Source organism: Gnatocerus cornutus, chromosome 1 (genome assembly GCF_029298725.1).
Source record: "Gnatocerus cornutus isolate USDA-ARS CGAHR chromosome 1, icGnaCorn1.1, whole genome shotgun sequence".
Taxonomy (NCBI): Eukaryota; Metazoa; Arthropoda; class Insecta; order Coleoptera; family Tenebrionidae; genus Gnatocerus; species Gnatocerus cornutus.
This window is the reverse complement of record NC_142233.1, coordinates 27,648,359-27,675,583: the sequence shown is the minus strand read 5'-3', so window position 1 is coordinate 27,675,583 and position 27,225 is coordinate 27,648,359. Positions and strand designations below refer to the sequence as shown.

At 36.0% G+C, this 27,225-nt stretch overlaps 9 protein-coding genes across 11 annotated transcripts; 8 read left to right on the top strand and 1 right to left on the bottom strand.

Annotated features, from left to right (window-relative positions):
- Positions 1-1,864: 1,864 nt before the first annotated feature.
- Positions 1,865-3,302, top strand: LOC148181202 (chitotriosidase-1-like). Its single transcript, XM_088042105.1, has 6 exons — positions 1,865-1,974; positions 2,023-2,411; positions 2,458-2,576; positions 2,628-2,907; positions 2,956-3,075; positions 3,126-3,302. The coding sequence occupies exons 1-6, from the start codon at positions 1,905-1,907 to the stop codon at positions 3,249-3,251; spliced, it is 1,104 nt and encodes a 367-aa protein (XP_087898231.1). The 5' UTR covers positions 1,865-1,904; the 3' UTR covers positions 3,252-3,302.
- Positions 3,303-4,851: 1,549 nt separating this feature from the next.
- Positions 4,852-6,277, top strand: LOC148181201 (acidic mammalian chitinase-like). Its single transcript, XM_088049791.1, has 5 exons — positions 4,852-4,975; positions 5,026-5,196; positions 5,248-5,465; positions 5,512-5,946; positions 5,998-6,277. Exons 1-5 carry the CDS (start codon positions 4,906-4,908, stop codon positions 6,235-6,237), a joined length of 1,134 nt encoding a protein of 377 aa, XP_087905917.1. The 5' UTR covers positions 4,852-4,905; the 3' UTR covers positions 6,238-6,277.
- A 1,459-nt stretch (positions 6,278-7,736) lies between these two features.
- On the top strand, positions 7,737-9,175 carry LOC148181200 (acidic mammalian chitinase-like). 2 transcript variants are annotated; one of them, XM_088049792.1, is made up of 7 exons: positions 7,737-7,812; positions 7,861-8,004; positions 8,045-8,292; positions 8,341-8,465; positions 8,517-8,808; positions 8,863-8,985; positions 9,030-9,175. In XM_088049792.1, the coding sequence occupies exons 1-7, from the start codon at positions 7,740-7,742 to the stop codon at positions 9,150-9,152; spliced, it is 1,128 nt and encodes a 375-aa protein (XP_087905918.1). In that variant the 5' UTR covers positions 7,737-7,739; the 3' UTR covers positions 9,153-9,175. The 2 variants fall into 2 exon arrangements, with proteins under 2 accessions (XP_087905918.1, XP_087905919.1); XM_088049793.1 differs by having other exon boundaries at positions 7,861-8,010; positions 8,057-8,292.
- A 379-nt stretch (positions 9,176-9,554) lies between these two features.
- On the top strand, positions 9,555-11,120 carry LOC148181199 (acidic mammalian chitinase-like). Its single transcript, XM_088049796.1, has 6 exons — positions 9,555-9,699; positions 9,751-9,891; positions 9,941-10,298; positions 10,347-10,641; positions 10,693-10,806; positions 10,854-11,120. Exons 1-6 carry the CDS (start codon positions 9,633-9,635, stop codon positions 10,974-10,976), a joined length of 1,098 nt encoding a protein of 365 aa, XP_087905922.1. The 5' UTR covers positions 9,555-9,632; the 3' UTR covers positions 10,977-11,120.
- A 207-nt stretch (positions 11,121-11,327) lies between these two features.
- On the top strand, positions 11,328-12,695 carry LOC148181198 (chitotriosidase-1-like). Of its 2 annotated transcripts, XM_088049798.1 has the most exons (5): positions 11,328-11,422; positions 11,470-11,610; positions 11,660-12,081; positions 12,128-12,414; positions 12,462-12,695. In XM_088049798.1, the coding sequence occupies exons 3-5, from the start codon at positions 11,810-11,812 to the stop codon at positions 12,488-12,490; spliced, it is 588 nt and encodes a 195-aa protein (XP_087905924.1). In that variant the 5' UTR covers positions 11,328-11,422; positions 11,470-11,610; positions 11,660-11,809; the 3' UTR covers positions 12,491-12,695. The 2 variants fall into 2 exon arrangements, with proteins under 2 accessions (XP_087905924.1, XP_087905925.1); XM_088049799.1 differs by having other exon boundaries at positions 11,328-11,610.
- Positions 12,696-13,896: 1,201 nt separating this feature from the next.
- LOC148181197 (chitinase-like protein 3) lies at positions 13,897-15,313 on the top strand. The gene is made up of 6 exons (XM_088049794.1): positions 13,897-14,022; positions 14,075-14,215; positions 14,265-14,497; positions 14,544-14,668; positions 14,715-15,000; positions 15,048-15,313. The coding sequence occupies exons 1-6, from the start codon at positions 13,947-13,949 to the stop codon at positions 15,285-15,287; spliced, it is 1,101 nt and encodes a 366-aa protein (XP_087905920.1). The 5' UTR covers positions 13,897-13,946; the 3' UTR covers positions 15,288-15,313.
- A 1,046-nt stretch (positions 15,314-16,359) lies between these two features.
- On the top strand, positions 16,360-17,732 carry LOC148181196 (acidic mammalian chitinase-like). The gene is made up of 6 exons (XM_088049795.1): positions 16,360-16,470; positions 16,519-16,659; positions 16,709-16,941; positions 16,987-17,111; positions 17,158-17,443; positions 17,493-17,732. The coding sequence occupies exons 1-6, from the start codon at positions 16,395-16,397 to the stop codon at positions 17,730-17,732; spliced, it is 1,101 nt and encodes a 366-aa protein (XP_087905921.1). The 5' UTR covers positions 16,360-16,394.
- A 3,410-nt stretch (positions 17,733-21,142) lies between these two features.
- On the top strand, positions 21,143-22,670 carry LOC148181195 (acidic mammalian chitinase-like). Its single transcript, XM_088049797.1, has 6 exons — positions 21,143-21,262; positions 21,319-21,459; positions 21,512-21,744; positions 21,798-21,922; positions 21,975-22,260; positions 22,306-22,670. The coding sequence occupies exons 1-6, from the start codon at positions 21,193-21,195 to the stop codon at positions 22,543-22,545; spliced, it is 1,095 nt and encodes a 364-aa protein (XP_087905923.1). The 5' UTR covers positions 21,143-21,192; the 3' UTR covers positions 22,546-22,670.
- On the bottom strand, positions 22,667-27,223 carry LOC148181194 (transitional endoplasmic reticulum ATPase TER94). The gene is made up of 8 exons (XM_088049790.1): positions 27,019-27,223; positions 26,475-26,834; positions 24,891-25,083; positions 24,673-24,838; positions 23,668-24,620; positions 23,430-23,613; positions 23,089-23,375; positions 22,667-23,035 (listed from the first exon to the last, which is right to left on the bottom strand). The coding sequence occupies exons 1-8, from the start codon at positions 27,033-27,035 to the stop codon at positions 22,784-22,786; spliced, it is 2,412 nt and encodes an 803-aa protein (XP_087905916.1). The 5' UTR covers positions 27,036-27,223; the 3' UTR covers positions 22,667-22,783.
- Positions 27,224-27,225: the final 2 nt, after the last annotated feature.

Sequence of the window (27,225 nt, the reverse complement as noted above, 5' to 3'; positions counted from 1 at the left end):
AGCCGAAAACCGGGGATATCGGGAAAAGGTGTGAATGTGTAAATTGCTGAAAAAAAAGTTCCAGCTCCAACAGAAACTGAGAAAAGACATGACAAAGTTGACCAATCACAAGGCCGCGTGGAGATGGTCTGGAGGATACACTGGCGTGTTGGTAAGAAACCAGTTTAAATTTTCTCCTTTGAATTTTGTATGAACAATCTGGTCCACTATAAATTTCACTGACGTTAGAATGACAGGCTTCAATAAATCTAACTCATATTGAACTTAGTGTGCAGAAACGGCTCAGCGGTCTTTAGAAATTGACTAGAGGGTTGAAGACTACTGGTTGACGAGCGTTGAATGACAAGAGACACACCGGGAAGACAACTGACACAGTAAAAATCCAAGTGGGGTGTGAAACGGCGTTTCTTTTGGTTTCCCTTGCTTGCTGGTTTCCTAGTTGGTGTTTGGTGGTAACAAATATCCTAAAACGGTTCAGGAGTACTCGGCGGCAGAATGTCTCGAAATGCGTCTTATTTTTGAAGAGTGCGATCGAAATTAGTATTAGCAGCAAGAACGTACCGAGGACGTTTTCCAGGTCGTGATTATTATCCGGACAACAAAACGATTCTTAGTGTTGTTTCTCGGGCTGGACACACTGATCAGTTATTAACAGAACGGCGCGAAGTTGGTGGAGCACCAAGACAGGCCAGAACTGTTGAAAATGAAGAAGCCGTTTTGGAGGCGGTTGATGAACACTCCACGCAAAGTATCTGAACTGTGGCAGGCCAGTAAGAAATCGGAAAATCTTCTGTACAAAAAATTCTCGCGATAGATCACCGGCACCCGTACCATGTCAAAGTTTGGTTAGAAGAGCTCATCTGTGTGTCCAAAATAATGGTGGTTTGTTCAAGCATTTGATTTAAGCATTACATCATGTGCCTTGTTCTGTTTCTTGTTGTAATAAAAGGGTTCTTTTTAGAACCGTCATTGTGTGGTTTTTATCTGTAAAATTGACATTAGATGTCAGTTATAAAAATGTAGTGGACCAAATCAATTTTCCTTTTTAGGATTTAATTATGAAACCTAGCAACGTTAATATTATTTGTGCTTGAGCGTCTGGGATTGGTCAGTTTTGTTAAGCAATTTCTCAATTTTAATGCACATCAGGACAAAACAAATTGCATTTTTGGCGTCCTGATTGCTGTCGGCATCCGCCCTTTTTCGGCTAGGCGTGAGTTCTGGGACACCCTGTATAAGATTTTTTGACTTTTCAGAGATTTTCCCGAATTGTATTGAAACACTGATTATAATTATCGATTTTTCAAAAACTGATCGCTAAAGCTAAAAATAAAATGCTGAGATACAATATATGTACAAGCGATAAGGTTGAGTTTTTTTTATGATTCATGACTAATGTTTCATCAAACAATTGTTTTTTTTAAGTGTATCTCATTGTTAACCAAAATCTTATATTGAGATTGAGATTACTTATCTAAATATATGAAATTCTAATCAAAATGCACTCCGAAATATTAATTAATTTTTTATTTTAAAGTTAAAATAAACATTTATTCCGCAAATATTATATTTAGGTATCTAGTTAGTTAAAAAACTGCCACGATATAAAAACATTTTCAAAATTCTATTTTCTTCTAATTCTATGTTTTTGTTAGCTTAAATATTTTCTTCTTTATTGAACGGAAACACTCAAGATAAAGTCTAATAATAGAATTACATACGATTTCCGATACTTTAGATACGAATATTGCTTCATTGCCGTTTTCCCTTTAAATTTAGCAAACCTTAATTATCATAATATTATTCTTCCTATCAATTTACTGGAGATAAGCCCACCCAAGCCCTATATAAAGCACAATTTCTGCTTGAGCAGTCAGAGTTCCCTTCCACACATCAATTTCAAGATGTCCCTCAAGCTCTTTCTACTATTTTCTGCGGTACTACTTGGAATACACTACGCCAGCGCCGCTACAGGTAATTAGCCAACACTACCCCCTTGATTCTATTTTTTCTTACAATTAGATAAAGTGGTCTGCTTCTATGCCAGTTGGGCGGTTTACCGGAATGGGGCTGGTGCCTTCAAACCTACAGATATCAATGCTAAACTCTGTACCCATGTTTTCTACGCTTTCTTGGGTGTAGAAGCTGATGGAACCTTAAAAATACTAGACCCATGGAATGAGGTCGATTTACATGGCCTAGAAAATGTAAACAGCCTAAAGAGTATCAACCCGGATCTTAAAGCACTGATCAGTATCGGTGGTTGGAACGCAGGGCATGAGCTCTTGGGTGGAATTATCGGGTCCAGCACTCTTAGGGCTGCTTTTGTCAAAAGTTGTATAGAATTTTTCAAAAAATGGAAGTATGATGGTATTGATATCGATTGGGAATACCCACTTGACGCCGACAAGGTAACAAGATCGTACCATTTAAATTCTTGTCATCTTTTATTTTTAGGCCAATTTCAACAAACTCTTGGACGAGCTACAGACTGCCTTTAAAGACGATGGATACATTCTGTCGGTTACTGTTTCTGGTGCTCCTCAATCGTTTTATGACGCAGCTGGAATCAACAAGTGAGAGATTTTCAAAAAAAATATAAAAGTTACTAATTTTATCAAATTTAGAGCTGCAGATATGGTAAATCTCATGTCTTATGATTACCACGTACCTGGAGATGGTGTTACTGGTTACAATGCTCCTTTATACGGTTCACCCAGCATAAATGAATCCGTGCACGCTTGGATAGCTGAAGGAATTGAACCATCCAAACTCACTCTTAGTGTACCTTTCTATGGACACACTTACAATGTGGTTAACCCAGACAAACATGACACGGGTGAACCAGCTACCACAGGAATTGGAGGTCCCCTTACACAGAGCCCTGGTACTTTGGGATACAACGAAGTACGTTCTCAGTTTACGTAAAATCAGAGTTAATCAGCGCTGTTTCAGGTCTGCGCTTTTTACAGTGATTGGACTTTTGATTGGGATGATGACTCCCAAGTACCATTCATGTACGATGATGGAACCGATTGGGTGAGCTTTGATGATGTAAAATCTATAGGACTGAAGGTATTTCATAAAATAATTCTTCGATGGTATTAATGACAGTCATAATTTAGGCAAAGTTCGCAAAAGATACTGGTCTTGGTGGTGTCGCTGTCTGGTCTGTTGATACTGATGACTTTACTGCTGCTTGCGGAACAAAAGATCCCCTTCTTCAAGCCATTAAAGACAACATTGATTAGAAAATTTTGTGCATATTATAAGATATTCAAAATAAATTTTTTTATATTAAATTGTGTTTTATATCGAATATACTATTTCTGCGCAAAAAATGCATGCTTTTCGCCCTAGTATCATATATTTACAATGTTAATTTTAGTTAACAAAAGATATTTATCGTATGCAGTTTTCTATCAAACGGTATAAAATCTCATTATCTAAATCTGATTTATTTTTAACATAAAAGGACGCGAAAAACAAAACATACTTCAGTTTTGACAAGTTAATCTTATTATTTATCACAATATACTCGTAGATTCTGTAAAATTAGGATATCTAGAGTATGAAGGACCAGTATTTAAGATTTGTACACTTATGTTCTGTCCAAAAGACAATATAATTGTTGCAATAAAAATGTAGTTAACATGTATCCATTTATGCTCAACGATTCTAACTTAAACAACTTAGAATAATACAAGGTTTCCCAAATTAGTTACAGTAACAGCGATAATAGCTTTGTTACCATAGCAACGTCGGAAAATTTAGTAAAAAAACAAATTGATTTAATAGGAAAATTAGGAATAATAGCATAAAATACTCGTTTTATAAAACTTTTTAGGATATTGCTGCAGTAACTAACGATTACGTAGGTATAAAACAAGCCCGATAGCTAAAATTTACCGTCCTAGGTTAGCAGTAGTTGACAACGGCCATTACCTTAGCAACAAACCAATTTACTACATAACGTGAGTTAAAAAAAATGGTCAACTTTGACGTTCAGTTCAAATATCAACGACAGCTATGAAAATGTATTTTGGGTTGCATTTTGAATTCGTTCAGGCTCATTATCACTTGCGAACCACGGTGTATAAAAAAACATCTGTCAGTCCAGAACAGATAATTATATTTGTTATGACATAACAATTTATTCATTTTAATGTTTATTTTACGAGAGGTAACCTTAAACGGTTTCTTGTTGAGTTAAAAGAACCAATTTTTAAATTTATATACCGATAAAACTATGCGGCTGTAGTAAAATTATTATTACAATTTTGTGTTCCACTTATGGCAGCTGAACAACATTTCGTTGGAAGCGTTCTGATTATTAGAACAACTAGAAATAGCAGAAATTTTTCAATGCACTGAATATTAATCCAGTCATGTTTTATAAAACTTGTTTTTTTTATTCTGTTTCGACTTTTGACACCAATTTTGTTTGTCCGAAACATAATCCATAATACAGCTGATACCTGTGTTTGATAAGTGTTTAACTAAATTTTATTTGTTAGTAGATAAGAGTTGGATGACACTTAATCTTCGACACCATTCAGTACATTAATTAATGCACCTTTAATCTCATCTTTATTAGTCAATACATTTGCCAAAAAAACATTTTGATTGGAGGAAAACAAATAAGAATAACAAAAGTACCAGAAAATAAATAATGTAACCTTAAAAATTAATCAACAAAAACGTTACCACTGAACTTGGCTGACCTAATTTTTCGCTAAAGAAATCTACTTAAAGTGTTTTTTTCTTTAGGTACTCTACTGAATGACATTATCACTGCGCTATCAATTTTCTTTTGAATTCTACACTACTTAATACACTTCCTACACATGTTCTACACAACCTTACTTGATCTCTATAAGTCTACATCGTTAAGCTTTTCGCAACATGTTAACCAATTTATTTTTTATTCTGTGCATTTTCTGCATTTATGTTCGAAGCAGCTTTGGTGCAACTAGTTAGTATTCTTCTCACTTTATTTAATTTTTTTAAAACTTTGTTTTGCAGATACTGTTGTTTGCTACTACGCCAGTTGGGCAATTTACCGTCCGGACAAAGGAGAGTACCATCCAACAAATATCGATCCTTCAATATGCACCCACATAAACTACGCCTTTTTGGGAATTTTTCCTAATGGAACTCTTCAGATGCTAGATGAATGGGGTGATATCGAAAAAGGTAAAACTTCCGCAAACTTAAACACCAACTGACCAGGGTAAATTGTTAAAGGTAACTTCGACCAAGTTGAAGCTTTAAAACAAGTTAATCCTGACTTAAAAACTATCATCAGCGTCGGAGGATGGAACGCAGGAAATGCGATTTTGGCACCAATTGCGGCTTCTGCTGAACTCCGAGCTAATTTAATTGCTAGTTCTTTGGAGTACTTTGATAAATATGGCTTCAATGGTTTAGACATCGACTGGGAGTACCCAACAGCCGTCGACCGGGTATGCCAAAACTTCAAAAATGCGAATTACTTATATTTTTTCTTAGGACAATTTTGTTACTCTTCTTAAAGAATTAAAAGAAGCGTTCGCACCAAAAGGGTACCTTCTAACCATCGCAGTCTCTGCCATTCCCATCGACGACGCTTACGACATTCCCGGAATGTCCGACAATGTAGATCTCATAAACTTGATGACCTATGACTTCCACATTGCAGGAACTGGGGTAACCGGTGAAAATTCTCCTCTTTACTGGGGCGGAGCCGATAGTCCATGGCAAAAAGAGTACGAGAATGTGAACTCTACCGTCGTCAATTGGGTAAACGAAGGTGCCGATCCAACAAAACTTACCATTGGCTTAGCCTTTTATGGACACACTTTCCAATTGGCCAATCCAGAAGATCATGGCCTTGGTGCTGCTGTTTTAGATGCTGGTATGTCAGGACCATACACTAAAGGTTACGGAATTTTAGGTTACAACGAGGTAAACATTTTTACCATTGTACGAACAAAATTGTTGATAAGTTGATTTTAGATTTGTGAACTAACTGGAGATTGGACGCGTGTCTTTGATGACCAACAGAAGGTACCCTACAAGTATAAAGACGATCAGTGGGTCGGTTACGATGATGAAGAATCTGTTGCGTTGAAGGTACAATACGCTAAAGATAATAATATGGCAGGACTCATGATATGGACTGTGGATATGGACGATTTTCTTGGACTATGTGGAACGAAAAATAGTTTACTTCAAACCATCAAAAACAATCTCTAAATTAAACTAATATAAATAAAAACAAAGATTGTTTCCAGTATTTCTATTTTTTATTCTTTAAAACTATGCAGATTTGCATTGAACATGAAATTTAAAAATAGATAATAATATAGGTAACCACCGCTACTCGTGTGCATTAATGGTTTTCACAATATTTTTTTTTTGTTATTTGTGAACTATCAGAAGTGTACAGCCTAGATAAAGAAGCAAAAGTGTACAGGGTGATAAATAAAAGGCGCCCATGAAAGGAAGTACTATGACCATTTATAGTAAACCATCGCAGAAATCAAAGAAAAAGTAATCTAAGTCATTTTTACAATACCGAATTTCTAATAAAATTTTACGTTCGGCAGTCTCCATAACCAAGCAACTCATACTAAGAGCTTTGCAATGTTGGAACATTGACATTTTCTACAAAGCCAAGAAGTAAAACTTGTTTAAGTTTAAGAAACTTGGTTAAAAACAGTTCTTTTCCTTTTTTGATACAGATTATTATTAACTGTAAAAAAAACGATCTTTAACAATGAAATTGTTATAAAATTTTAAAACAAATAGAGTTTGATCGATTAAAAAAGAAAGCTTTTATCTTAGTTAAAAAACACATATTTCATTTTGATTTTCAATGCAACATAGTAGAGAACTTTTTTAGACGATTACTCTTATAGTACAACTAATCAACCAATTTTTTTAACCGAGCTCCAGGAACCATGAGCGGAACAAGCTAACTCGGGTTAAACTTGTTGAAAATACAGGCTGTCCCAGAACTCGTGACCCAGAAAAAAAGGCTTATGAAGGCAACAATTCTGAACCAAAATTTCGAAACAAAAATTTTCTAGCTCAAAAAATAATTGAGTTAAGATAAAAAAAAACGGTAGCCAATCCGGAAGCTGAACAGAATTTGAAAATCGGTAACTATGGACACACACTCTTATTCATTGGTCAAGTGAACATTACACTCTCGTTGCCTAGGAAATTTTACTTCATCTCTAGAATAAGCTTCCGGGATTGGTTATTAATTTTTTATCTTTTCTTGAATACTATTTAACTTAAGTAATTTTTGTTTTGAAACTTATCATCTAGTATTGCTGTCGGCACCCTCCCTCTCTAGGTCATGAGTTCTGGGACACCTGTATACCTAATACTCCTAATAAATTATTATTAGAAAGCATAGCTACAGAGCAATTGAAATCATGTCACTATCAGAACATCAGACGACAAGATAAAAACATCTAATAATAAGTAGATACTGGAAATTTTATATCAAGTTTTTTTTACTACATTAGACAAACGTTGATTGTTAAAAAAAAATCATATTGTCTCATTTTTTATGACATTTTTAACTTCACAAAAAATGGTACAATGAAGAAATGCCGCCTTATGAAAAAAATTATCACAGATATTAAAACTTATTTCTTGGAAAATGACGACTTTTACATGATAATAACGCCCTACAAATACTACGGCCATACCCAAAGTTTGTCAGAAGTTTTTGACTACGAAACATGAATTTCCAAACGCTTCTAGTTCTGTATCTCTTAAATTTATCCCTTGAGGAAACCATCGCGGTAACCACAGGTAAGTACTGTTTTTTCAATATTTTTTTTCTATAATTTGTCTGTTAAGAAAAAGTCGTGTGTTACTACAAAAGCTGGACCAGGCAAGACGTTTTTTCAGTCGACGACATCGATGTCGATATCTGCACACACGTGAATTTTGCGTTCATGAGGCTAAATGATGATGGTAGTTTCCGTTTCGATGAAGCAGGCGGTGATGGTACAAAGAAACACGTCTTTGATAATTGTTACAGTATCATTTTTAGAAAGCGTTCTTCAAAAATTCGGAGCTTTGAAATCCAAAAATCCTGCCATAAAACTTTTAATAACTGTTGGGGGGTGGTTTGAAGACGCGGTAACGTTCTCACGTGTGGCGGCTGATGACCACAAAAAATCAACTTTGGCTACTAGTCTTCTGCGTTATATGAATACTTATAATATAGATGGTATTGATATTGATTGGTTGTACCCCACAAAAAATGGAGGAAGTTCTGATGATAAAGTAAGTCTACTGAATGAAGAAATTGAAATGAAGTTTGGTACATTTTAGAAAAATCTTATCGATCTTGTTACTGTTATACGTAGCGCTCTTAACGACACTGGTGGTGGTGTTATAACAGTAGCAATACCAGCATATCCGGATCCTGACGCCTACGATGTAAACACACTTTCTAAGTATTTTTATTTTTAATATGTTACGCACTGAAATGACTTGTTCTTCAACAGGCTTGTAGATGGTTTAAACGTTTTAACTTATGACTTTCACGGATTTGCTACTGATACGAAAACCGGTGAAAACTCTCCTCTTTATCCTGCTGCGAACGACACTGACGGTGACAAATCCAGATCAAATTGCGACGCTGCAATCAACAATTGGTTGAACGCTGGAGCAGATCCTACCAAACTTATTCTAGGTATGGCTTTCTATGGACACATTTTTAATTTAGTGGATCCTGAGCAACATGGAGTTGGTGCTCCAGCAGATGGTGGTGACGAAGACTATACGGCGTATCATAAGGTGAGAGATTATAAAAAACTAAAGCAAAAAACTTACTTATAACAAATTATAAAGTTGTGTTCATGGAGTGATGGTTGGATTGAAGATTGGGACGATGAAGGAAAAGTACCGTTTAAGTACTCAAAGACGGAAAAGCAATGGATTAGTTATGATAATGCGAAATCAATTGGATTAAAGGTAAAATAGACGATTTTTGTTTGGATTCCAGACAATTGTTTTAGGTGGAGTATGCAAAAAGTAGAAATCTGGGTGGAGTAATGATGTGGTCAGTCAATGACGATGACTACGCTGCAGAATGTGGAAACAAGAACGTTTTACTGAAAGCAATCAAAGACAACTTGTAAATTGCTTGTGTAATAATTATTGCAATGTGAATACTGAATAAAAGTGTCGCTTCTACAACGTTTTTTCTTTTTTTATATACTTTTTCAAAAATCTTGATCACCCTGAAAGATGGGATAGTCTAAACTCCTCCATCTGTCTTTTATTATCTTTTCTACTATTTTTCTACAACTAAACAAAAGAATAGCACATATGGAAATTTCTTTTTGTAAACAATTCCAACATTCGCTAAAAATAATGTATGTTTACCTTTATTTAGACCGGTCAATACCTTCAAAATTTAGTGGAGATTACCGTCACCCACGTCATCAGACATCCAACATTTAATGCCACCTTTCGTGCTTATCAAAACATGATAAGCAACTTTGTCTTTTTCATAGACCGATGTAAATACCTCTTATGCACAAGTACTGATTTTTTTTTCAATTTGAAGATAACAACCTGCATTATAACGCACAATATTAATCAGGACTTCGTTGAAGATGCTTAAACTAGTTGTTCTTCTTGTGCCTCTATGGCTTTCAGCCCACTACATTGCTGCTGCTACAAGTAAGATAAAATATTTTTTTCTTAACTTATCCAGTAATGTTGTATAAATAGACACAGTAGCCTGTTACTACGAAAGTTGGACTGAAGGTTCATTCGCTCCTGAAGACATCGATGTAAGTATTTGTACACATATTAACTACGCGTTCTTGGGAATTACTGAAGAAGGAACTTTTCGTCTTGATGGAAGTGATGGTAAAATAAGACTTTTGTCATTTATCTTGTTCTAATTTCTTGAATTTAGACATCCTGAAGAGACTGAGTGCCTTAAAAACCCAAAATCCCGACCTTAAACTGCTTGTAAGTGTTGGAGGATGGTCCGAAGGCTCCACAACTTTCTCTCACGTGGCTGCTAATGCTAATGCCAAAAACAGTATGGCACACAGCGTATTGTACTACATGCAAACGTATAACTTCGATGGGGTTGATATCGACTGGGAATATCCAGGACAACGTGGAGGATCTCCAGACGATAAAGAAAACTTCATTGATATGCTTTGGGTTATTAGAAACGTACTCAATGACAACGGTGGCGGTCTTATTACCATTGCAGTATCTTCAATTCCTGAAGAAGGAAGCTACAACGTCCAGGCTATTTCCAAGTAGAAACTATTCACACTTTACCCTATACCTCTTACACGTGTTTGCAGAGTTGTTGATGCTATTAATGTCATGACGTACGACTTCCACGGATCTTACGACGGTAAAACTGGTCAGAACTCCCCTCTTTATGCCTCATCGACGGATAGTGACTGGGAAAGAGAAAACTCAAACTGCGACGCTTCTATCAATAATTGGTTAAATCATGGTGCCGATCCCCAAAAACTAGTTCTAGGTCTTGGGTTTTATGGACACACCTTCCAGTTAGCTGATCCTTCACAACATGGGGTTGGAGCTCCATGCACTGGAGATGGAATGGAGAGTGGTTACATGGGATATAGTGAAGTAGAAATCTAATTTGTGGTAAAGTCAATCAACCATCTTGTATCTTTCTAGATTTGTAAACTTAGTGGATGGACGGAAGAATGGGATGATGAGCAACAAGTTCCATACAAATACTCAGGGGATCAATGGATCGGTTATGATAATCCTCAGTCGATTGGTCTTAAGGTTTGTTGAATTCAAGATAGGTCGATTTAAAGTAACTGTAAATTTAGGTCCAATACGCCAAGGATAGAAACTTGGGTGGAGTTATGATGTGGGCTATTGACAACGATGACAAAAATGGAGTCTGTGGATCAAAAAATCCTCTTTTACAAGCAATTAAAGACAACTTGTGACGATGTCGACAATAATCGGTACATTTCGAAAATGTAAACAAAATAAAAAATTCCACCTAAAAATGACTTGCTAATTAATTAACCTCTAACTACTCTAGCAATCATTAATATTACTCCAATTTTTAATAAAGTACTGACAAACAACTTATTGTATTTATTTATAGCATCCAAGTATTTATTGTGTTTGAAGATGTAGTGAAGTGGTCACTCAATTTGTAACTGATGAACTTCGGGTGTCCAAATAAAAGTTTCTAAATACCTATTCTGTTGTCATTGGTGATAATACGAATGTTCAAAGATAAAAATTGAAATAGGTATACGCTAGGCAGTGTAAGTTTCATTTGTAAACAGAACACACCAAAAGACCATAATGCATCTCAAACTCATTTGCTGTGCCCTTTTCTTTGTAATATCTCTGTTCATAAAACCCTCATCTGCTGCCACAGGTAATTATAAACAAATCGGCAGAAAATTTAACAAACTGTTTTTATAGACACAGTCCTGTGTTACTACGAATCGTTGGTCGAAGGATCCTTTCCAATAAACGAAATAGACACTGACATATGCACCCATGTCACTTATTCTTTCTTGGGAATCAACGAAGACGGAACTCTCAGACTGGATAGCAGTGCCGGTGCGCATCATCAAACTTACTGGAATTGCTTTAATATGATTTATTTCAGATCAATTTGGAAAATTCGTTGAGCTAAAAAACCAAAATCCTGAATTAAAGCTACTTTTCAGCGTTGGAGGTTGGGCTGAAGGCGGCACCGGTGTCGAAAAACATGAGAACATGAGAACATGTTGCTGAGAACAGCGGCAAAAAAGCTACAATGGCTGACAGCACATTGTGGTATTTGCAAACTTATAACTTTGATGGCATTGACATAGACTGGGAATATCCTGGAGTTCGAGGCGGAACTGAGGCTGACCAAGTAAGACTGGTTACTGACACATTATGTCTCATCGTACGATTTTGGGAGAATTTCATAGATATGCTCAAAGTTCTTCGAAGCAAACTAGACGAAAACGGTGATTATGTTTTGTCGGTAGCGGTTTGTTCAGACCCTGACTGTGGCACTTACAACGTCCCTGCAATTTCGAGGTACTTTTTTAAGAAATTTTGGTGTTAAATTGATCATAATTTTCAGTATTGTCGACTACATCAATGTAATGTCTTACGCTATGCATTCGGCTTCTGAATGCCAAACAGGACAACACTCTCCTTTGTACGCATCTTCAACAGACGATGACTGGCATAGAAATCATGCCAATTGCGATGCTGCCATAAATAATTGGTTAAACAGAGGAGCAGTCCCTAATAAAGTACTGCTAGGATTAGGATTCTATAGACGTGGTTACAAACTAGCTGATCCAAAAGATCATGGCGTTGGAGCACCGATTACAGAACCGGGACAAGAAGGCGCATTACCCTCGTGTAAATAAACATGATTTTTATATTATTTTGTCGACATTTCTTTGTAGATTTGTACATTAACCGATGGTTGGACTGAAAAGTGAGATGATGAGCAACAAAATCCCTATAAATACTCCAACGAGGAATGGATTGGGTATGACAATCCTCGTTCAATTGGTCTCAAGGTACAATACGCAAAAAGCCGCAATTTGGCAGGCGTGATGATGTGGGCGATCAACGACAACGATAGAGACGGTTCCTATGGTACCAAACATGGATTCATGCGTGCTATTAAGGATAATTTGTAACTGATAACACTTAAATAAAACACTACTAACAGAAAAATAAACACAATAATTTTTTACTAAAACTTTTCTAAACAAAAATTAATTGCTAAAGTCTGTTAATAAAAATTTAACAACTGAACACTTAAAATAATGTAAATTCTATTCAAAATACACAAATAACTAAATAAATCTTAGACTCAATAAATAAAATTGTGACTATTTAGTCACAACTTTAGTGTAAAACTCAACTACATAATAAAAATTTTAAATAAAACCCACTCTTTAGTTATAAATGCAATCGCGCGATCACAACACTTACAAGCATTTAACATTACCATATCTAAATTTAAGATAAAAATTGACAGATCATCAAAATTTCATGAGTTGCGATAAAAATAAAAAGATTTAAATAATTATTGTAATTCTGGTTCTTTTATTGCTACAGAAACAAAACTTGGCAAGATTACTACTTTTGACATGTTGCCCAATTGCCAACTTCTAAACCAAAAAAAAAAAAATGTTTAGGATTTTTTATTTAAAAAAAACTTTCTTCACAACAAAATAAAGAACGTCACTGAAATTGGAAAAAAATAATTGGCTCACATTGTCTTTATCTAAGCAAAAACACTCAAACAACCAACTCGTTCGTAACTGTTCATTGTCCAAATGTCATTAATGTCCAAACTTGCTGTTAATTAGATAAATTTCAATCCCCTAAAACGATTTTGTCCGATTTTGACCAATCACTAATACTGATAACGGTGCTAAGTTATTTGATTGTTACCAAATCTTGGTTGATTTTTCATCGTATAGTGACGACTTTTTGCATCTACAATTTTTTAATGTAACAAATAAGATATAGCAAAAGTGCAATTAAAAAAAGTACAAATTTCGCAATAATTTTCAAAAAGTAAATGTTGAAGGGCTAAATATTGATGTGCTATTGTTTTTTGAATTGCAGAATTGAATTTAATAGCACCCTTTGTTTGCAAAAACAAATCAAAAATTTGAAATTAAACTAATGTTTGTCATTTTTAATAAATACTGACAAACAACTAATTGTATTATAGCATCCAAGTATTTATTGTTTTTAAAGATGTACTGAAGTGACCACTCAATTTTGAACAAATACTTCGGGTGTCAGAAATAAGTTTTCTAAAAACTTTGATCCCATTGATGATAACAAGAAACTTCAAAGATAAAAGCAGAGGTAGATATGTACAGGTATAAGCTAGGCAGTGTTAATTTCGTACAGTATACACCAAAATGGACCTTAAACTCATTGGTATTTCCTTCTTCTTTCTATTTTCATTTTTTATAAAACCTTCATCTGCTGCCACAGGTAAATATACTAAAAAAATGTTTAAATAAAATTTAATAGTGTGCTTTCATAGACGCAGTCCTTTGTTATTATGAATCAGGGCTCGAAGAATTATTTCCCATAGACGAAATTGACATCGATGTCTGTACCCACATCAACTATGCTTTCTTAGGAATCAACGAAAATGGAACTCTTAGGCTTGACGGCAATGCCGGTACGCATCAACAAACTTACTAAAAATGCTTTAATATGATTTGTTTCAGATCAATTTGGAAGATTTGTTGATTTAAAAAAGAAAAATCCCGAATTAAAACTGATTTTCAGTGTTGGCGGTTGGGGTGAAGACCCCACTGGCTTTTCCAATGTTTCTGCAGACAGCGCCAAGTTAGATACGATGGCTGAGAGCGCATTGTGGTACTTGCAAACTTATGAGTTTGATGGTATTGATATCGACTGGGAATATCCCGGAGAACGAGGAGGAACTGAAGTTGACAGAGTAAGGCTTGTCTACGACGACATTGCGTCTCATGGTACGATTTTAGGAAAACTTCATTAATATGCTCAAAGTTCTTCGCAGCAAACTGGACGAAAACGGTGATTATGTCTTATCTGCAGCTGTTTGTAATGACCCTGATTGTGGCGCTTACAACGTCCCTGCCATTTCGAGGTACGACAACAATTTTCTTTTCTATAAAATCCACCGTAATTTTCAGTATTGTCGATTACATCAACGTAATGACATACGACATGCATTCGCCTTCCGATGGTAAGACAGGGCAACACTCTCCTTTATACGCATCTTCAGCTGACGACGACTGGGAAAGAGATCATGCCAATTGCGATGCTTCTGTCAATAACTGGTTAAATAGAGGAGCAGCTCCCAACAAAATGGTGCTTGGTCTAGGATTCTATGGACATGGTTACACACTGGCTGACCCTGAAAATCATAGCGTTGGAGCACCGATTTTAGGAGAAGCAGAAGCAGGCTCCTATCTTCGTGTATGCAGACATAAGTTTTATTTTCATTTCTTCATATTTCTTTGTAGGTTTGTTCGTTAAATGATGGTTGGACTGAAGAGTGGGACGATGAGCAAAAAAATCCGTATAAATACTCTAAAGAAGTTTGGATTGGCTATGACAATCCTCGTTCTATTGGACTTAAGGTACAATATGCAAAAAGTCGCAATTTAGCAGGTGTAATGATGTGGGCGGTCAATGAAGACGATAAAGATGGTGTCTGTGGCACCAAGCATGGATTAATGCGCGCTATTAAAGATAACTTGTAATTACAAAATAAATATTTTTTACCGTTTGACATGTTCATTTATCGTCCCCAACTTCTAGAGCACAAAAGACGAGTTTTAGAAAATTATATTTAAAATCTGCTCTTTCTTCGTAATCAAATGGAGAATGGGATTGAAATCGGATTAAGATACTATACAATCAATAATGGCTTGCATTGTCGTTACAAAGAGGTTTTTATAATAAAAAAAACTGAAGCAAACAAAAAAATCGATCGAAACTTTTCATTCCTTGGTTAATTAATTCATAAAATTATTCCTAGATAGATCCGATCTTTGTATTTACAATATATCACATTGACATATTTTCATGAAAGTTTTATCTTACGAGGTAAAAATCTTAATCATTTGTCATGTTGACTGTCATTCTCACACCAAACTTTCTCAAAGATGGTAATGCTTGTTTCGGAACAGATAAAGTACCATCATCAGGCCGAAACACACAAAAACAAAGAAAGAGCTTAGGATTATTTTGAGTTTGTTTACCGTTCGAGAACAATCCCCTAAGCTTTTTTAAATAAAAATTAAATCTTGGTAAAAGATTATCATGGTGATTACTAGTTACCAATTTTAGTATTCAAATTTTTAAATCTGAACAATGACATACAAGTAGATATAAAGAAAAATTTGAAGAACTAAATGTTACAGTCTTATTGCCATATCTTAAAATCTTGACGTGTAAATTTTTTTAGACTGCTGATCTGAATTCAGGAGCTCATAACTATTTAACTGTTAGTAAACTAATGTTGTTAGTTGAATTTTTTATGACGTTTGTTTCAAGAAATATTAAACAAACAAAGCGGTTAAAAAATTATACCTATTAGCCCTATTACCACTAATTTTTAATAAATATTGACAAACACCAAACAAACAACTTACTTATTGTATTTATAGGATCCAAGTATTTATTGTTTTTGAAGATGTACTGAAGTGGTCACTCAATTTTAAACTGACGTACTTCGGGTGTCTCAAATAAGTATTTTAAATACTCTGATCTCATTGCCGATAACATGAAAGTTCAAAGATAAAAGAAGAGGTAGGTACATGTACTCTCGGTAGTGTTAGTTTCGTCTGTAAACAGTACACACCAAAATGCACCTCAAACTCTTTGGTATTTCCTTCTTCTTGCTAATTTCTCTTTCTATAAAACCCTCATCTGGCGCCACAGGTAAATGAACAAAAAAAATAGAAATAAAATCTAACATACTGGTTATAGATGTAGTTCTATGTTACTACGAATCGTGGGTCGAAGAAGCATTTCCAATAGACGAAATCGACACTGATGTCTGTACCCACATCAACTATTCTTTCTTAGGAATCAACGAAGACGGAACTCTCAGGCTTGATGGCAGTGACGGTACCCACTATCAAATTTACTGGAAATGTTTTAATATGATTTGTCTTAGATCAATTTGGAAAACTAGCTGAACTGAAAAAGAAAAATCCCGAACTGAAACTAATTTTCAGTGTTGGTGGTTGGGGTGAAGACCCCACCGGCTTTTCCAATGTTGCTGCAGACAGCGACAAGTTAGATACGATGGCTGAAAGCGCATTGTGGTACTTGCAGACTTATAACTTTGATGGTATTGATATAGATTGGGAATATCCCGGAGAACGAGGAGGAACAGAAGCTGACAGAGTAAGACTTGTTACTGACGCATCACGTCTCATCGTACGATTTTAGGACAATTTCATAGATATGCTCCAAGTTCTGCGTAACAAACTCGACGAAAACGGTGATTATGTTCTTTCTACAGCTGTTTGTAATGATCCTGACTGTGGCGCATACAACGTCGCTGCCATTTCAAGGTACTTCAACGAGAGATTTTACTGTTAAATCGATCATAATTTTCAGTATCGTCGATTACATCAATGTAATGACTTACGATATGCATTCGGCTTCTGATGGTAAAACAGGACAACACTCTCCTTTGTACGCCTCTTCCACTGACGACGACTGGGAAAGAGACCATGCCAATTGCGATGCTGCCATAAATAACTGGTTAAACCGAGGAGCAGCTCCGAACAAAGTAGTGCTGGGACTAGGATTCTATGGACATGGTTACGCACTTGCTGATCCTGAAAATCATGGGGTTGGAGCACCGATTTTAGGAGAAGCAGAAGGAGGCTCATATCTTCGTGTAGACAAAAACATGTCATTTATTTATTTTTTTTAATATTTCTTTGTAGATTTGTTCGTTATCTGATGGTTGGACTGAAGAATGGGACGATGAGCAAAAAAATCCGTATAAGTACTCTGAAGAGGAATGGATTGGATATGACAATCCTCGTTCTATTGGTCTTAAGGTACAATACGCAAAGAGCCGCAATTTGGCAGGTGTGATGATGTGGGCGGTCAATGAAGACGATAGAGATGGTGTGTGTGGCACCAAGCATGGATTAATGCGTGCTATCAAAGATAATTTGTAATTGTTCTTCTATTAGAAGTTAAATAAAATTGCACCAATAGAAAAGAAACACAAAATAAAGTCTTTATTAAGAAAGAAAGAAACTGAATAAACAGTATAAAATGTATTACAAAACAAAAAAAACGTAACAGTCCTAGCTAACATCTCTTACTAACTACTGTTAAAACTTTGAATAAAAATTAAAGATATCGAACTTAAACGAAAAGGCAAAAAACTCCAAACAAAATACCGAAAAAAATCAGAGTTAAAAACAAACAAATAGATCTGCGGTTCAAGCAAACGCGTATTGGTTTATACTCAAAAAACATGTAGTCCTGCAAAATCCACATTTCAATCATGTTAATTACAAAATATCAATACGTACAAGTAAGAAGCAAACGCTCATCAACATAACTTTTGTTTTAACATCCAAATCTCTCGGAAACGTGACCCGAAAATTGTTCGCGTCACTTGTGTATTCCCGAAAGCAATTTGACCATTCCCTAGTAATTTTTCCAATGGGTACAGCAGAATGCGATGCCATAATTTGAAAGTTAACAGCACCAAACCAACTTCTACAACAGGGTCCTGCTATTATCAAAATTGTCTCACCATTCTGGTTCTTCACAGCAAAATTTGCTGAACAACAGTCCTCCTCTTCGATGACTCCAATCAAAGTTCTCGGAAGCATAAAAATTTCGATTTTCTAAAATTTTGTGTGTGATTTTAAAACAGTGGGAATAAATAAGTACCTGTGGGTAGAAGAAAAAGCAACAATATTTGCAAGCGATAGGGCGATGCACTTTGATGATTCCATTACCGAAAGTATCTACAATTGTAGTGGTAAAAGAGTGAAGCGGGCCGCAACAGACACGACAGGAGTAGTCGGAATCTTCAACAGCGTAAAAGAGGATGTCGCCCATGTTGTTCTTTATTTGGTACTGCCTCTTTATTTGCAACTTTGTACAATCTTAAAAACAATTTAATTTTGTTTTACAATACTTGGATGGATGTTATTTCAAGTGGTGTAAAAATTAATCTTGAGAAACAAAAATGTTTTTTGAAAATTACCTTCTTCCTCAAACTGACGAATCCGCACTTGGTCAAGCCCACTTAGGTAATCAAGTGCTGCAGGAAAATCACCATTAGAAGAGGGTAAGAGAATGTTTGTCCATCCTCATAAAAAAATAAATAAATATTACTTTTGCTACAAAACAAAAGGTGGAATAAATATAACTTAAATAGAGGTCAAATACAGGAGCGGTTTGAAAAGAAGAAATAAGAAGATCCGACAAATGTCGAATCATTTAAAGAACTTGGGGCCCAAAAACCTAATAAAACAAAATTTGTACACGAACACAAAAACTGGGAACTGCTATAATTTTGGTAACTACAAAATCAACAATTTTCAGAGGAAATAGAAATTTCTAAGAAATAAGAAGCTAAAAATTATAAATAAATTATCACGCTTGGTGACTTATAGAATATAACGTAGTAGCTTGGATCTTGGATGATAATTGTCTAGAAAATTTACAATAATCTCACCTTGTGAAGGTGGTGGAACAAGAACTTCAGTTGAGGGTTGTCTAGTTATTACGGGGTCAGGTGGAGCACTGGGATAGCCTTGAGATGGTAACTTGGCCACTTTTTGATGTTCTTTTTTAAAATCACCTAAAAGGACATTTGAAAAATATGTAATAACTTGCAAGAATTTAACAGTACCGGCGGTAATATCACTGTTGGAACTTGTTGAATCCCGAATAATTGGCATTGTCACAAGAACAAAATACAAACTTGGATGCAGGATGAAATGAAAACAGTCTGCAGAGGAATTTCGGAACAAAGAGAACCAAACATTTACTTTTTCTGAAGATGAACTACCAACCGAATTTTTAGTCTCGATATCAATGTTGCCAACCTCTGGCCAACCTTCGTTTTGCATATTTCCCTAGGCCGGACACAATTTTTCCAAAGTCCGAATCCTAGATATATCTATTTCGTCTCGCGAGGTAAAAGTTTGAGTAAAATGAACAAATTTCATGCTTTCCACGATGCAATTTAGTCGTTTCACTGAGATTTTTCTCCGTAAGGACCAAAATTGCATGAAAATGTAGTTAAACTGGTTGCATATATGTATACCATATTTTTTTATGAAATATTTTCACTTCAAATATTTGAATAAAAAAAAACTTCAAATTGGATTTTGGTTTGCTTAAAATTGTACATAACAATTTTGATACAAAATACAAATTACATAAAATTATGGCCTTCCTTATTAAATTTATCGATTTAATATCAGCTGCCTTGTACTTAAAATATAAATATTTTAGCGTATCAACATCATTTCGCAGACACAATATTTTCAACTGATACTAAATTTTGAATTCATAATAACTTCAATAAAACAATATCCGCCAAACAATATGTGCATGTTTTCAATTAAATTCGTTTTTGTAAATCCTAAATTTATTATAAAACACAATTTTTAGTAAACATAAGTTGAAATTAAATAATATATTTATAAATAGTCACAAATATCTGGTTCAACATTGTTAATATTACCTGAATTTCCGCAACCTCTTTAAAAACACAAATAGCATTCACCTATGCATCATAATACTTGTATAAGGATTATTAGACATTAATTTTTATATTGACGCAAGATTATTATTTTTTCATTATTTAGTTACCTACTTTTCCTTGCTAATACCCCAATAAAAATATGTGGACACATGCATGTACAGGGGCAATTAAAACTACTAACAAAATCGCACTCCTGTGAAATTCTATGGGTTTGGGTTTTTCTCTGTACCATTTCCCATTTTAGCACGAGATTTACTCAGAACGGAAGACAGAAGACTCATTTTAGCGGAAAATCATTATGGGGAATAACTACAAAACCTTGATCAGAAACACGAATTATATTTTAAAACAATAATAAAAAGAAATGCCTGGAAAGTCCGAACTAATTTTAGCACGTTAGTCCAATTTATTTAATTCAAATGACGTTTATTTATAATAGTAGCGATATATCATGCGTAAATGTTATTTCCGTTATAAATAACTGTTAGACAAAGTAGATGAAGATCGCCGTAACAAAGACGACTTCTTCGGAGAACAAAACTTTAATTCTTCTCTTCTGTTTTGTTATATTTCATTATTTAAACTTTTTAATGAAAAATATAAGTATAAATTTATATACAATTGGACGTGCGTTCTGCATACATTTCTGCTTATTTTCACTGTAATTTGGCATAATATTCTGATCCTTCATAGTAGACAGCCTTTTTGTCTTATTTTTAGTAGTATTTTTAGCATCGTTATTATAATTACAGTAATCATCGTTATCCCGTGTGACGGTATCTGGTGGTGTTTACCCATTATTGCGAGAATTGGCTCATGATGACGATAAAAATTGCGATAAATAGCCGCAGTCGGCAGAAAGAACTCATTTCTAATTGAGCATCAACTTAACTGGTGCAATGTTGAAATTACTAGTGGCAAGTGTTCTTGTGAGCTTGAGCAATGTTCACTACACTTTAGCAGCAACCGGTATGAAAAAATGATTATAATTGATTGTAATTGTAATTAAATTTCGAAAATTATAGACAAAGTTATTTGTTACTACCAAAGCTGGTCTTCATCCACGTTCTCACCCAAAGACATCGATATCAAAATTTGCACACACATCAATTATGCTTTCTTAGGAATAAACTCCGATGGTAGCTTAAAGCTCGACGGTGGAGACAGTAAGTAAAATTTAATTTTTTTCGTTTGTAAAAAAAGTAACCTTTTTCCTAGCCATCATCAAAGAACTGAGAGATCTTAAAAAGAGCAACAGCAAACTTAAATTATTGTTTAGTGTGGGTGGGTGGTCAGAAGGATCCAAGACGTTTTCTTCGGTCGCTGCAAGCTCAAGCAAGCTTTCTAAAATGGCCTCAAGTGCCCTCAAATTCTTAAACACGTACAATTTCGACGGAATTGATATCGACTGGGAATATCCCGCCCAAAGAGGAGGAAAATCGGCTGATAAAGTAAGTCACAATGCCAATAAAAACTGCTTGTATTTATTTGTGTTCTTCTGCAGCAAAATTTCATTAAGATGTTAAAAACGCTTCGCAAGAAGCTTAAAGACAGCGGTAATTACTTGTTAACAGTTGCTGTGGCATCATCTCCTTATGCCGATTCTTACGATGTTTCAAAAATCTCAGAGTAAGTAGTAGTAGATTACCTTTTGGTTGGTTTTACTGATTTTCGTATACAGTCAAGTTGACTTCATCAACGTGATGACTTACGACTTCCACGGAGCTTCCGACGGAAAAACCGGCGAAAACGCTCCACTCTACGCGTCGTCGAAGGACAGTAAATGGGAAAAAGAGAATGCCAATTGTGATGCGGCGATTAAAAACTGGAAAGAGAAGGGTGCAACTACCCGGAAGCTCATTCTGGGGTTGGCTTTTTATGGGCACTCTTATAAATTGAAAAATTCGAAAGTCCATGGAATGGGGGCCCCCATCAGTGGGGACAATGGGCAGCTTCCTTACAACGAGGTTCGGTTCAAAATTTGAGTGTTATTTTGTACCGAAATGTTTTAGATTTGTAAACTGAAAAGTGGATGGAAAGAGGCTTGGGACGATGAACAAAAAGTTCCTTACAAATACAAAGGAATGACGTGGATTGGATATGATAATCCCAATTCTATTAAACAGAAGGTCAAATACGCTGTGAAGAAGAAGTTAGGGGGCGTGATGATGTGGGCAGTGGACCAAGACGACAAGAAAGGGTCGTGTGGAACCAAGTTCGCGCTATTGAAGGAAATTAAGAAAAACTTGTAATTTAAATTTGAAGAATTTTTGTATCAACGAATAAACTGAATAGTTTTTAAGGGAATCGGTTAGAAGTAAGTTCATAATTTGTTACCACAGTTGGAATATTTTGTACAAATAAATAAAAACCTTTTGTATTACAGAATCTTTTTATTATAATTCAAAACTATTTCACATAATATTGTTTGAATTCAAATTATTATGACAAATACAAATAAAAAAGACGGTGCACATTGAGCCTGAACATTTAACTGTATAAATCGTCTTCAGGATCATCTTGGAAATTCCCTTGGTCACCACCTGTTCCACCTGGGGCCGCAGGACCTCCAGCTCCGGCCGGAAAACGGAAGTTAGTACCGAACCCGCGTGACTGTTGTAACGTCTGTGCGAACATTTCGTATTTTCTAATGTCATTGTCTGACACAGATCTTCTGGCGAATCGCATCGCTTCTTCGAAATGCGCTCGAGTAATCTCTGGAACTGGATCATCCTCATCCAACTAAAAATGTCAAGAAATTACGTAGTTTCCTAACCGACTCTTTGTTAACTTACATCCATAGCACTGTTGGGGTTCAAGGCTCTTTCGCGCTCCCTTCTGATTTCAGTTTCGATGCTTTGACGGATAGCTAATTTACATGCACGTTGACAGATTTCTGTCAAGTCAGCACCTGAGAATCCGTGAGTGACTTTAGCTATGTAACAAAGGTCGACGTCTTTCGCCACTGGAGATTTGCGAAGATTCGCTTTGAAAATCGCTTCTCGGGATTTGTCGTCCGGCAACGGAATATAAATCAATTGATCTAAACGCCCGGGACGCAGAATAGCCGGATCGATGATATCTGTAAATCAGAATCGTAAAGTCATATCATAAAATTGAAATTTGTGTAACTAACCCGGTCTGTTTGTGGCTCCAATGATAAATACATTCTTTTTCGCGCCCATGCCGTCCATTTCTGTAAGAATTTGATTAATAACTCTGTCAGCAGCACCGCCGGCATCGCCGACATTGCCACCACGAGATTTGGCGATGGAATCCAACTCATCGAAAAACAACACACAAGGAGCCGCTGATCTAGCCTGAAAAAAACAGAATAATTAAAAATGAAATTCGCCATTTTTATAGTTACCTACCTTATCGAAAATATCTCTGACGTTAGCTTCGGATTCACCGAACCACATCGTAAGCAGTTCGGGTCCTTTCACAGAAATAAAATTAGCCTGACATTCGTTAGCAATTGCCTTCGCCAAAAGAGTTTTACCGCAACCTGGGGGTCCATAGAACAAGACACCACGCGATGGTTGCATACCGAACTTGAGGAACTTATCCGGATGTTCCACAGGATACTGAACCAACTCCTGCAATTCTTTCTTGACATTTTGTAAACCGCCAATGTCGTCCCATGTGATGTTGGGAACCTCCACAACGGTTTCCCTGAGGGCACTTGGACTGCTCTTTGTCATGGCGTAACGGAAATTCTCCATGCTAACAGCTAATGAATTCAGAACTTCCGCATCGACTTGATCGTCATCTAAATCGATCAAATCCATTTTCTCTCTGATTTGTTGTAGAGCTGCTTCCGAACACAACGATGCTAAATCAGCACCGACGTGACCGTGAGTCTCGGCAGCGATTTGTTCCAAGTCGACATCATCGGCTAATTTCATGTTTTTAGTATGAATGCGCAGAACTTCCAAGCGTCCTGTGGCATCAGGGATGCCGATGTCGATTTCTCTATCAAAACGACCGAAGCGACGCAAAGCAGGATCGATCGAATTTGGTCGATTAGTAGCAGCCATAACAATAACATGCGAGCTCTTCTTCATGCCATCCATCAGAGTCAACAGCTGAGAGACAATACGGCGTTCAACTTCACCGTGTGTCTTTTCACGCTTAGGTGCAATCGCGTCCAATTCGTCGATGAAGATGATAGCCGGCGAGTTTTTATCGGCTTCTTCGAAAGCTTTGCGAAGATTGCTCTCGGATTCACCGGCCAACTTACTCATAATTTCGGGACCGTTGATCAAAAAGAAGAAGGCCCCAGTTTCGTTGGCCACGGCACGAGCGATCAGAGTTTTTCCAGTACCTACACAAATCGTTAAAGATCTCAGAGTTTCCACGTATTGAAGTAAACTGACCTGGAGGACCGTACAGCAAGATCCCACGAGGTGGTTTTACCCCTATCGCTTTGAAAAGAGATGGATGTCTCAATGGCAACTCCACCATTTCTTTGATTTGGGCCAGTTGTTTTCTGCAACCTCCGATGTCGTCGTATCCCACGGCATTTAAAGCCTCTTCTTCTTCCTGTTAGAAGGTAAATGTCAACGGTCTTATATTACATTACTTTGAGACAAACCTCTCTTTTAATTGGATCGCCGTCACAATGGATGACCGTATCAGGTGCGACGATGCAGTAAGGGGAAGGTTCTGTTTCCACCACTTTGAATTCGACGGCCCTCATACCCCCACGAACGATGAAAACATCCCCTTTATGAATGGGCCGATAAGCCTCGAGGAAGTATGGTTTTAAGTACACCTCGAACAGGTTTCTGGAGGTGAAAAACATAGTTGAAACATTTCCAGCAATGGCTATCTTATGCAGAATTTAAAACGCATATTAATAGTAAAAAACTCAACTCAAAATTTCTGATAAACTCAGAAGATGTTCTTTTTAACTTGTCCTATCCCGAGAGCAAAAAATACTCATTTCAAAGAACACCGTGGGAAAAATGTAAAGACTTATCCCTGCAAGACATTTAAGAGACCTTAAAGGTAAACTCACACGTCTAGTTCAACATTAGACAAATCAATGAGCTCTTGTACAGTGTTAAAATTAAAACCATTGAACAATTAATACGTGTGTATATTTTATAAATGTCAACATGCACCATCTACAGGTACATGTTTTAATCGCCTATGATTAATTAACTTTCAGTTAAATGACGTGTATTAATTAAATTTAACTAGAAGTAGCAGTTTAAAGAACTCCAACATTTGACTATCCAATTTGATTTGGTGGTCATCACTGTGCTTTACTGTTAATTACTTTTAGTTAAAAAATATGGCATTCATTCTTTGTGAACGTCTGATCTAATCTTGAGATGAATGAAAAAGGTTCTAATCTTATCTCCATATTATTTTTAATTGACTAAAAACTAGTGAGTGTAGAAATAATTCTTGTCTCATTTGTTTCTTTCTTCAACAACGAACAGTCAACAATTTGTATAAAATGTTGCCTACTTCTGAAACTTTTCCACTCCAAGAGCTCTTGATTATGCAACATGTCTTTCAGCAACTTGGACACGTGGATAAAAATTTTCTTTCACGTGTACCAATAGTAAATTCATATCTATCGTATTACTTATTTATTCAATTTTTCATTCCGAGAAAAAAACAGGACATATTTTAATATCGCCAGACATCTGAATCATAGCTCGTACCGATAACAAAAAAATAAACTATACACATTCCAAAAGTGGTGTGAGTGCCGAGATCGAAGGTAGGGGAATTACCAATAGATTGCAGTCATGTCACTGCAGCATCTTTTCGCAGGTCCGATTAAATTGTATGTATATTTTACAGTTATTCGTTAAAAAAATGACTTAGCGGAATACCGAAAGGCATGAGTTTTTGAAAATGCCGCGAAAATCCTGCGTTGCTATTGGTCGGCGTGGTTGTATTGCCGCACTGCTATTGGTGATTTCTAAATTAAGCAAGTCATTTGTTTTACTAACCCAAACATTTGTTTAATTGCAACTTGGAACTAATTATAACACCTCCTCGTAGATCCGATCAAAAGATAATCACGTGAAAAACTCTTTTTTTAATACTCTGAAATAATCCTATGAATGTGTTAATGTAACCAAATATAAAAACAAATTCAGTTTTTGTGAATAAAAAATTCATAATTATGGTTTAGACGTTTGACCTGCAAACTTACCCAACAAGACCTTCAACTGTGTCATCAATTGGAAGTACATGAATTCTTTTTCCGTATTTAACATCAGGACAGGGTTGAATCCAAACCACGTCAGAAAGACGAACTCTCAAATTGTTCCTGACAATTCTGTTCATTCTTATCTTTTCATCAGGGCAGTTTTCGTCAGCTAGAACTATGCAGACAGTTTCTTTGCGTCTTTTTCCCTTCAGCAAGACTGTATCTCCCCGGAACAACATAAGTTCATCCATTTTCGCCTGTGATAGAGCGACCACCGAGTTGTCGTCATTCGTGGCTTCCTCGACAAGAAGTCTATTGGGGCGATCCTTGCGGCGAAGAATGGCAGTGGCCAAATCATCAGGACTGTGAAAATTATCAAAATGTAATTGAAATAGATGGAAAACTTGGCAAGAATCGAATGAGAGTGAATGTTGCGTAAAGATGTTGAAAAATTTTGCCATTTCCTCCATGATGACAAGTACAAAATATTTATGTTGAAATAAAGAAGATGCCGGCTGAGTGAATCTGTTAAGACAGGTGCACTTACCTTTTTCCTTCAGCCATTGTGTTCGAGATTTACAATAAAGGTTCAAAGGCTTACACTAAACAAAATTACAATGAACTTGAGTGCTACTTTTACAAAAATCCAAACCACCACAGGCTCAACCTAACGATCGTTAGTGAATGACGTAGCTTTTCACTATTTGCTTATTCAACAATTTGACAGAAGACAGTAGAGGTGGAAGCCATTAAA

What these genes read in the sequence shown, in the direction of transcription:
- LOC148181202 (XM_088042105.1), top strand. Translation starts at nt 1,905, where the DNA reads ATGTCCCTCAAGCTCTTTCTACTATTTTCTGCGGTACTACTTGGAATA. An exon ending in CTACGCCAGCGCCGCTACAG is followed by an intron (nt 1,975 to 2,022) that starts GTAATTAGCCAA and finishes TCTTACAATTAG; the next exon opens with ATAAAGTGGTCTGCTTCTAT. An exon ending in GACGCAGCTGGAATCAACAA is followed by an intron (nt 2,577 to 2,627) that starts GTGAGAGATTTT and finishes TATCAAATTTAG; the next exon opens with AGCTGCAGATATGGTAAATC.
- LOC148181201 (XM_088049791.1), top strand. Translation starts at nt 4,906, where the DNA reads ATGTTAACCAATTTATTTTTTATTCTGTGCATTTTCTGCATTTATGTT. An exon ending in ACCCAACAGCCGTCGACCGG is followed by an intron (nt 5,466 to 5,511) that starts GTATGCCAAAAC and finishes ATTTTTTCTTAG; the next exon opens with GACAATTTTGTTACTCTTCT. An exon ending in GAATTTTAGGTTACAACGAG is followed by an intron (nt 5,947 to 5,997) that starts GTAAACATTTTT and finishes AGTTGATTTTAG; the next exon opens with ATTTGTGAACTAACTGGAGA.
- LOC148181200 (XM_088049792.1), top strand. Translation starts at nt 7,740, where the DNA reads ATGAATTTCCAAACGCTTCTAGTTCTGTATCTCTTAAATTTATCCCTT. An exon ending in GAGGAAGTTCTGATGATAAA is followed by an intron (nt 8,293 to 8,340) that starts GTAAGTCTACTG and finishes GGTACATTTTAG; the next exon opens with AAAAATCTTATCGATCTTGT. An exon ending in GATGTAAACACACTTTCTAA is followed by an intron (nt 8,466 to 8,516) that starts GTATTTTTATTT and finishes GTTCTTCAACAG; the next exon opens with GCTTGTAGATGGTTTAAACG.
- LOC148181199 (XM_088049796.1), top strand. Translation starts at nt 9,633, where the DNA reads ATGCTTAAACTAGTTGTTCTTCTTGTGCCTCTATGGCTTTCAGCCCAC. An exon ending in AACGTCCAGGCTATTTCCAA is followed by an intron (nt 10,299 to 10,346) that starts GTAGAAACTATT and finishes ACGTGTTTGCAG; the next exon opens with AGTTGTTGATGCTATTAATG. An exon ending in CTCAGTCGATTGGTCTTAAG is followed by an intron (nt 10,807 to 10,853) that starts GTTTGTTGAATT and finishes CTGTAAATTTAG; the next exon opens with GTCCAATACGCCAAGGATAG.
- LOC148181198 (XM_088049798.1), top strand. Translation starts at nt 11,810, where the DNA reads ATGGCTGACAGCACATTGTGGTATTTGCAAACTTATAACTTTGATGGC. An exon ending in AACGTCCCTGCAATTTCGAG is followed by an intron (nt 12,082 to 12,127) that starts GTACTTTTTTAA and finishes CATAATTTTCAG; the next exon opens with TATTGTCGACTACATCAATG. An exon ending in AGAAGGCGCATTACCCTCGT is followed by an intron (nt 12,415 to 12,461) that starts GTAAATAAACAT and finishes ATTTCTTTGTAG; the next exon opens with ATTTGTACATTAACCGATGG.
- LOC148181197 (XM_088049794.1), top strand. Translation starts at nt 13,947, where the DNA reads ATGGACCTTAAACTCATTGGTATTTCCTTCTTCTTTCTATTTTCATTT. An exon ending in TAGGCTTGACGGCAATGCCG is followed by an intron (nt 14,216 to 14,264) that starts GTACGCATCAAC and finishes GATTTGTTTCAG; the next exon opens with ATCAATTTGGAAGATTTGTT. An exon ending in GAGGAACTGAAGTTGACAGA is followed by an intron (nt 14,498 to 14,543) that starts GTAAGGCTTGTC and finishes GTACGATTTTAG; the next exon opens with GAAAACTTCATTAATATGCT.
- LOC148181196 (XM_088049795.1), top strand. Translation starts at nt 16,395, where the DNA reads ATGCACCTCAAACTCTTTGGTATTTCCTTCTTCTTGCTAATTTCTCTT. An exon ending in ACCCTCATCTGGCGCCACAG is followed by an intron (nt 16,471 to 16,518) that starts GTAAATGAACAA and finishes TACTGGTTATAG; the next exon opens with ATGTAGTTCTATGTTACTAC. An exon ending in CAGGCTTGATGGCAGTGACG is followed by an intron (nt 16,660 to 16,708) that starts GTACCCACTATC and finishes GATTTGTCTTAG; the next exon opens with ATCAATTTGGAAAACTAGCT.
- LOC148181195 (XM_088049797.1), top strand. Translation starts at nt 21,193, where the DNA reads ATGTTGAAATTACTAGTGGCAAGTGTTCTTGTGAGCTTGAGCAATGTT. An exon ending in CTACACTTTAGCAGCAACCG is followed by an intron (nt 21,263 to 21,318) that starts GTATGAAAAAAT and finishes CGAAAATTATAG; the next exon opens with ACAAAGTTATTTGTTACTAC. An exon ending in AAAGCTCGACGGTGGAGACA is followed by an intron (nt 21,460 to 21,511) that starts GTAAGTAAAATT and finishes CCTTTTTCCTAG; the next exon opens with CCATCATCAAAGAACTGAGA.
- LOC148181194 (XM_088049790.1), bottom strand. An exon ending in ACAGTTGAAGGTCTTGTTGG is followed by an intron (nt 25,084 to 26,474) that starts GTAAGTTTGCAG and finishes TTTCACCTCCAG; the next exon opens with AAACCTGTTCGAGGTGTACT. An exon ending in TCAGAGATATTTTCGATAAG is followed by an intron (nt 23,614 to 23,667) that starts GTAGGTAACTAT and finishes TGTTTTTTTCAG; the next exon opens with GCTAGATCAGCGGCTCCTTG.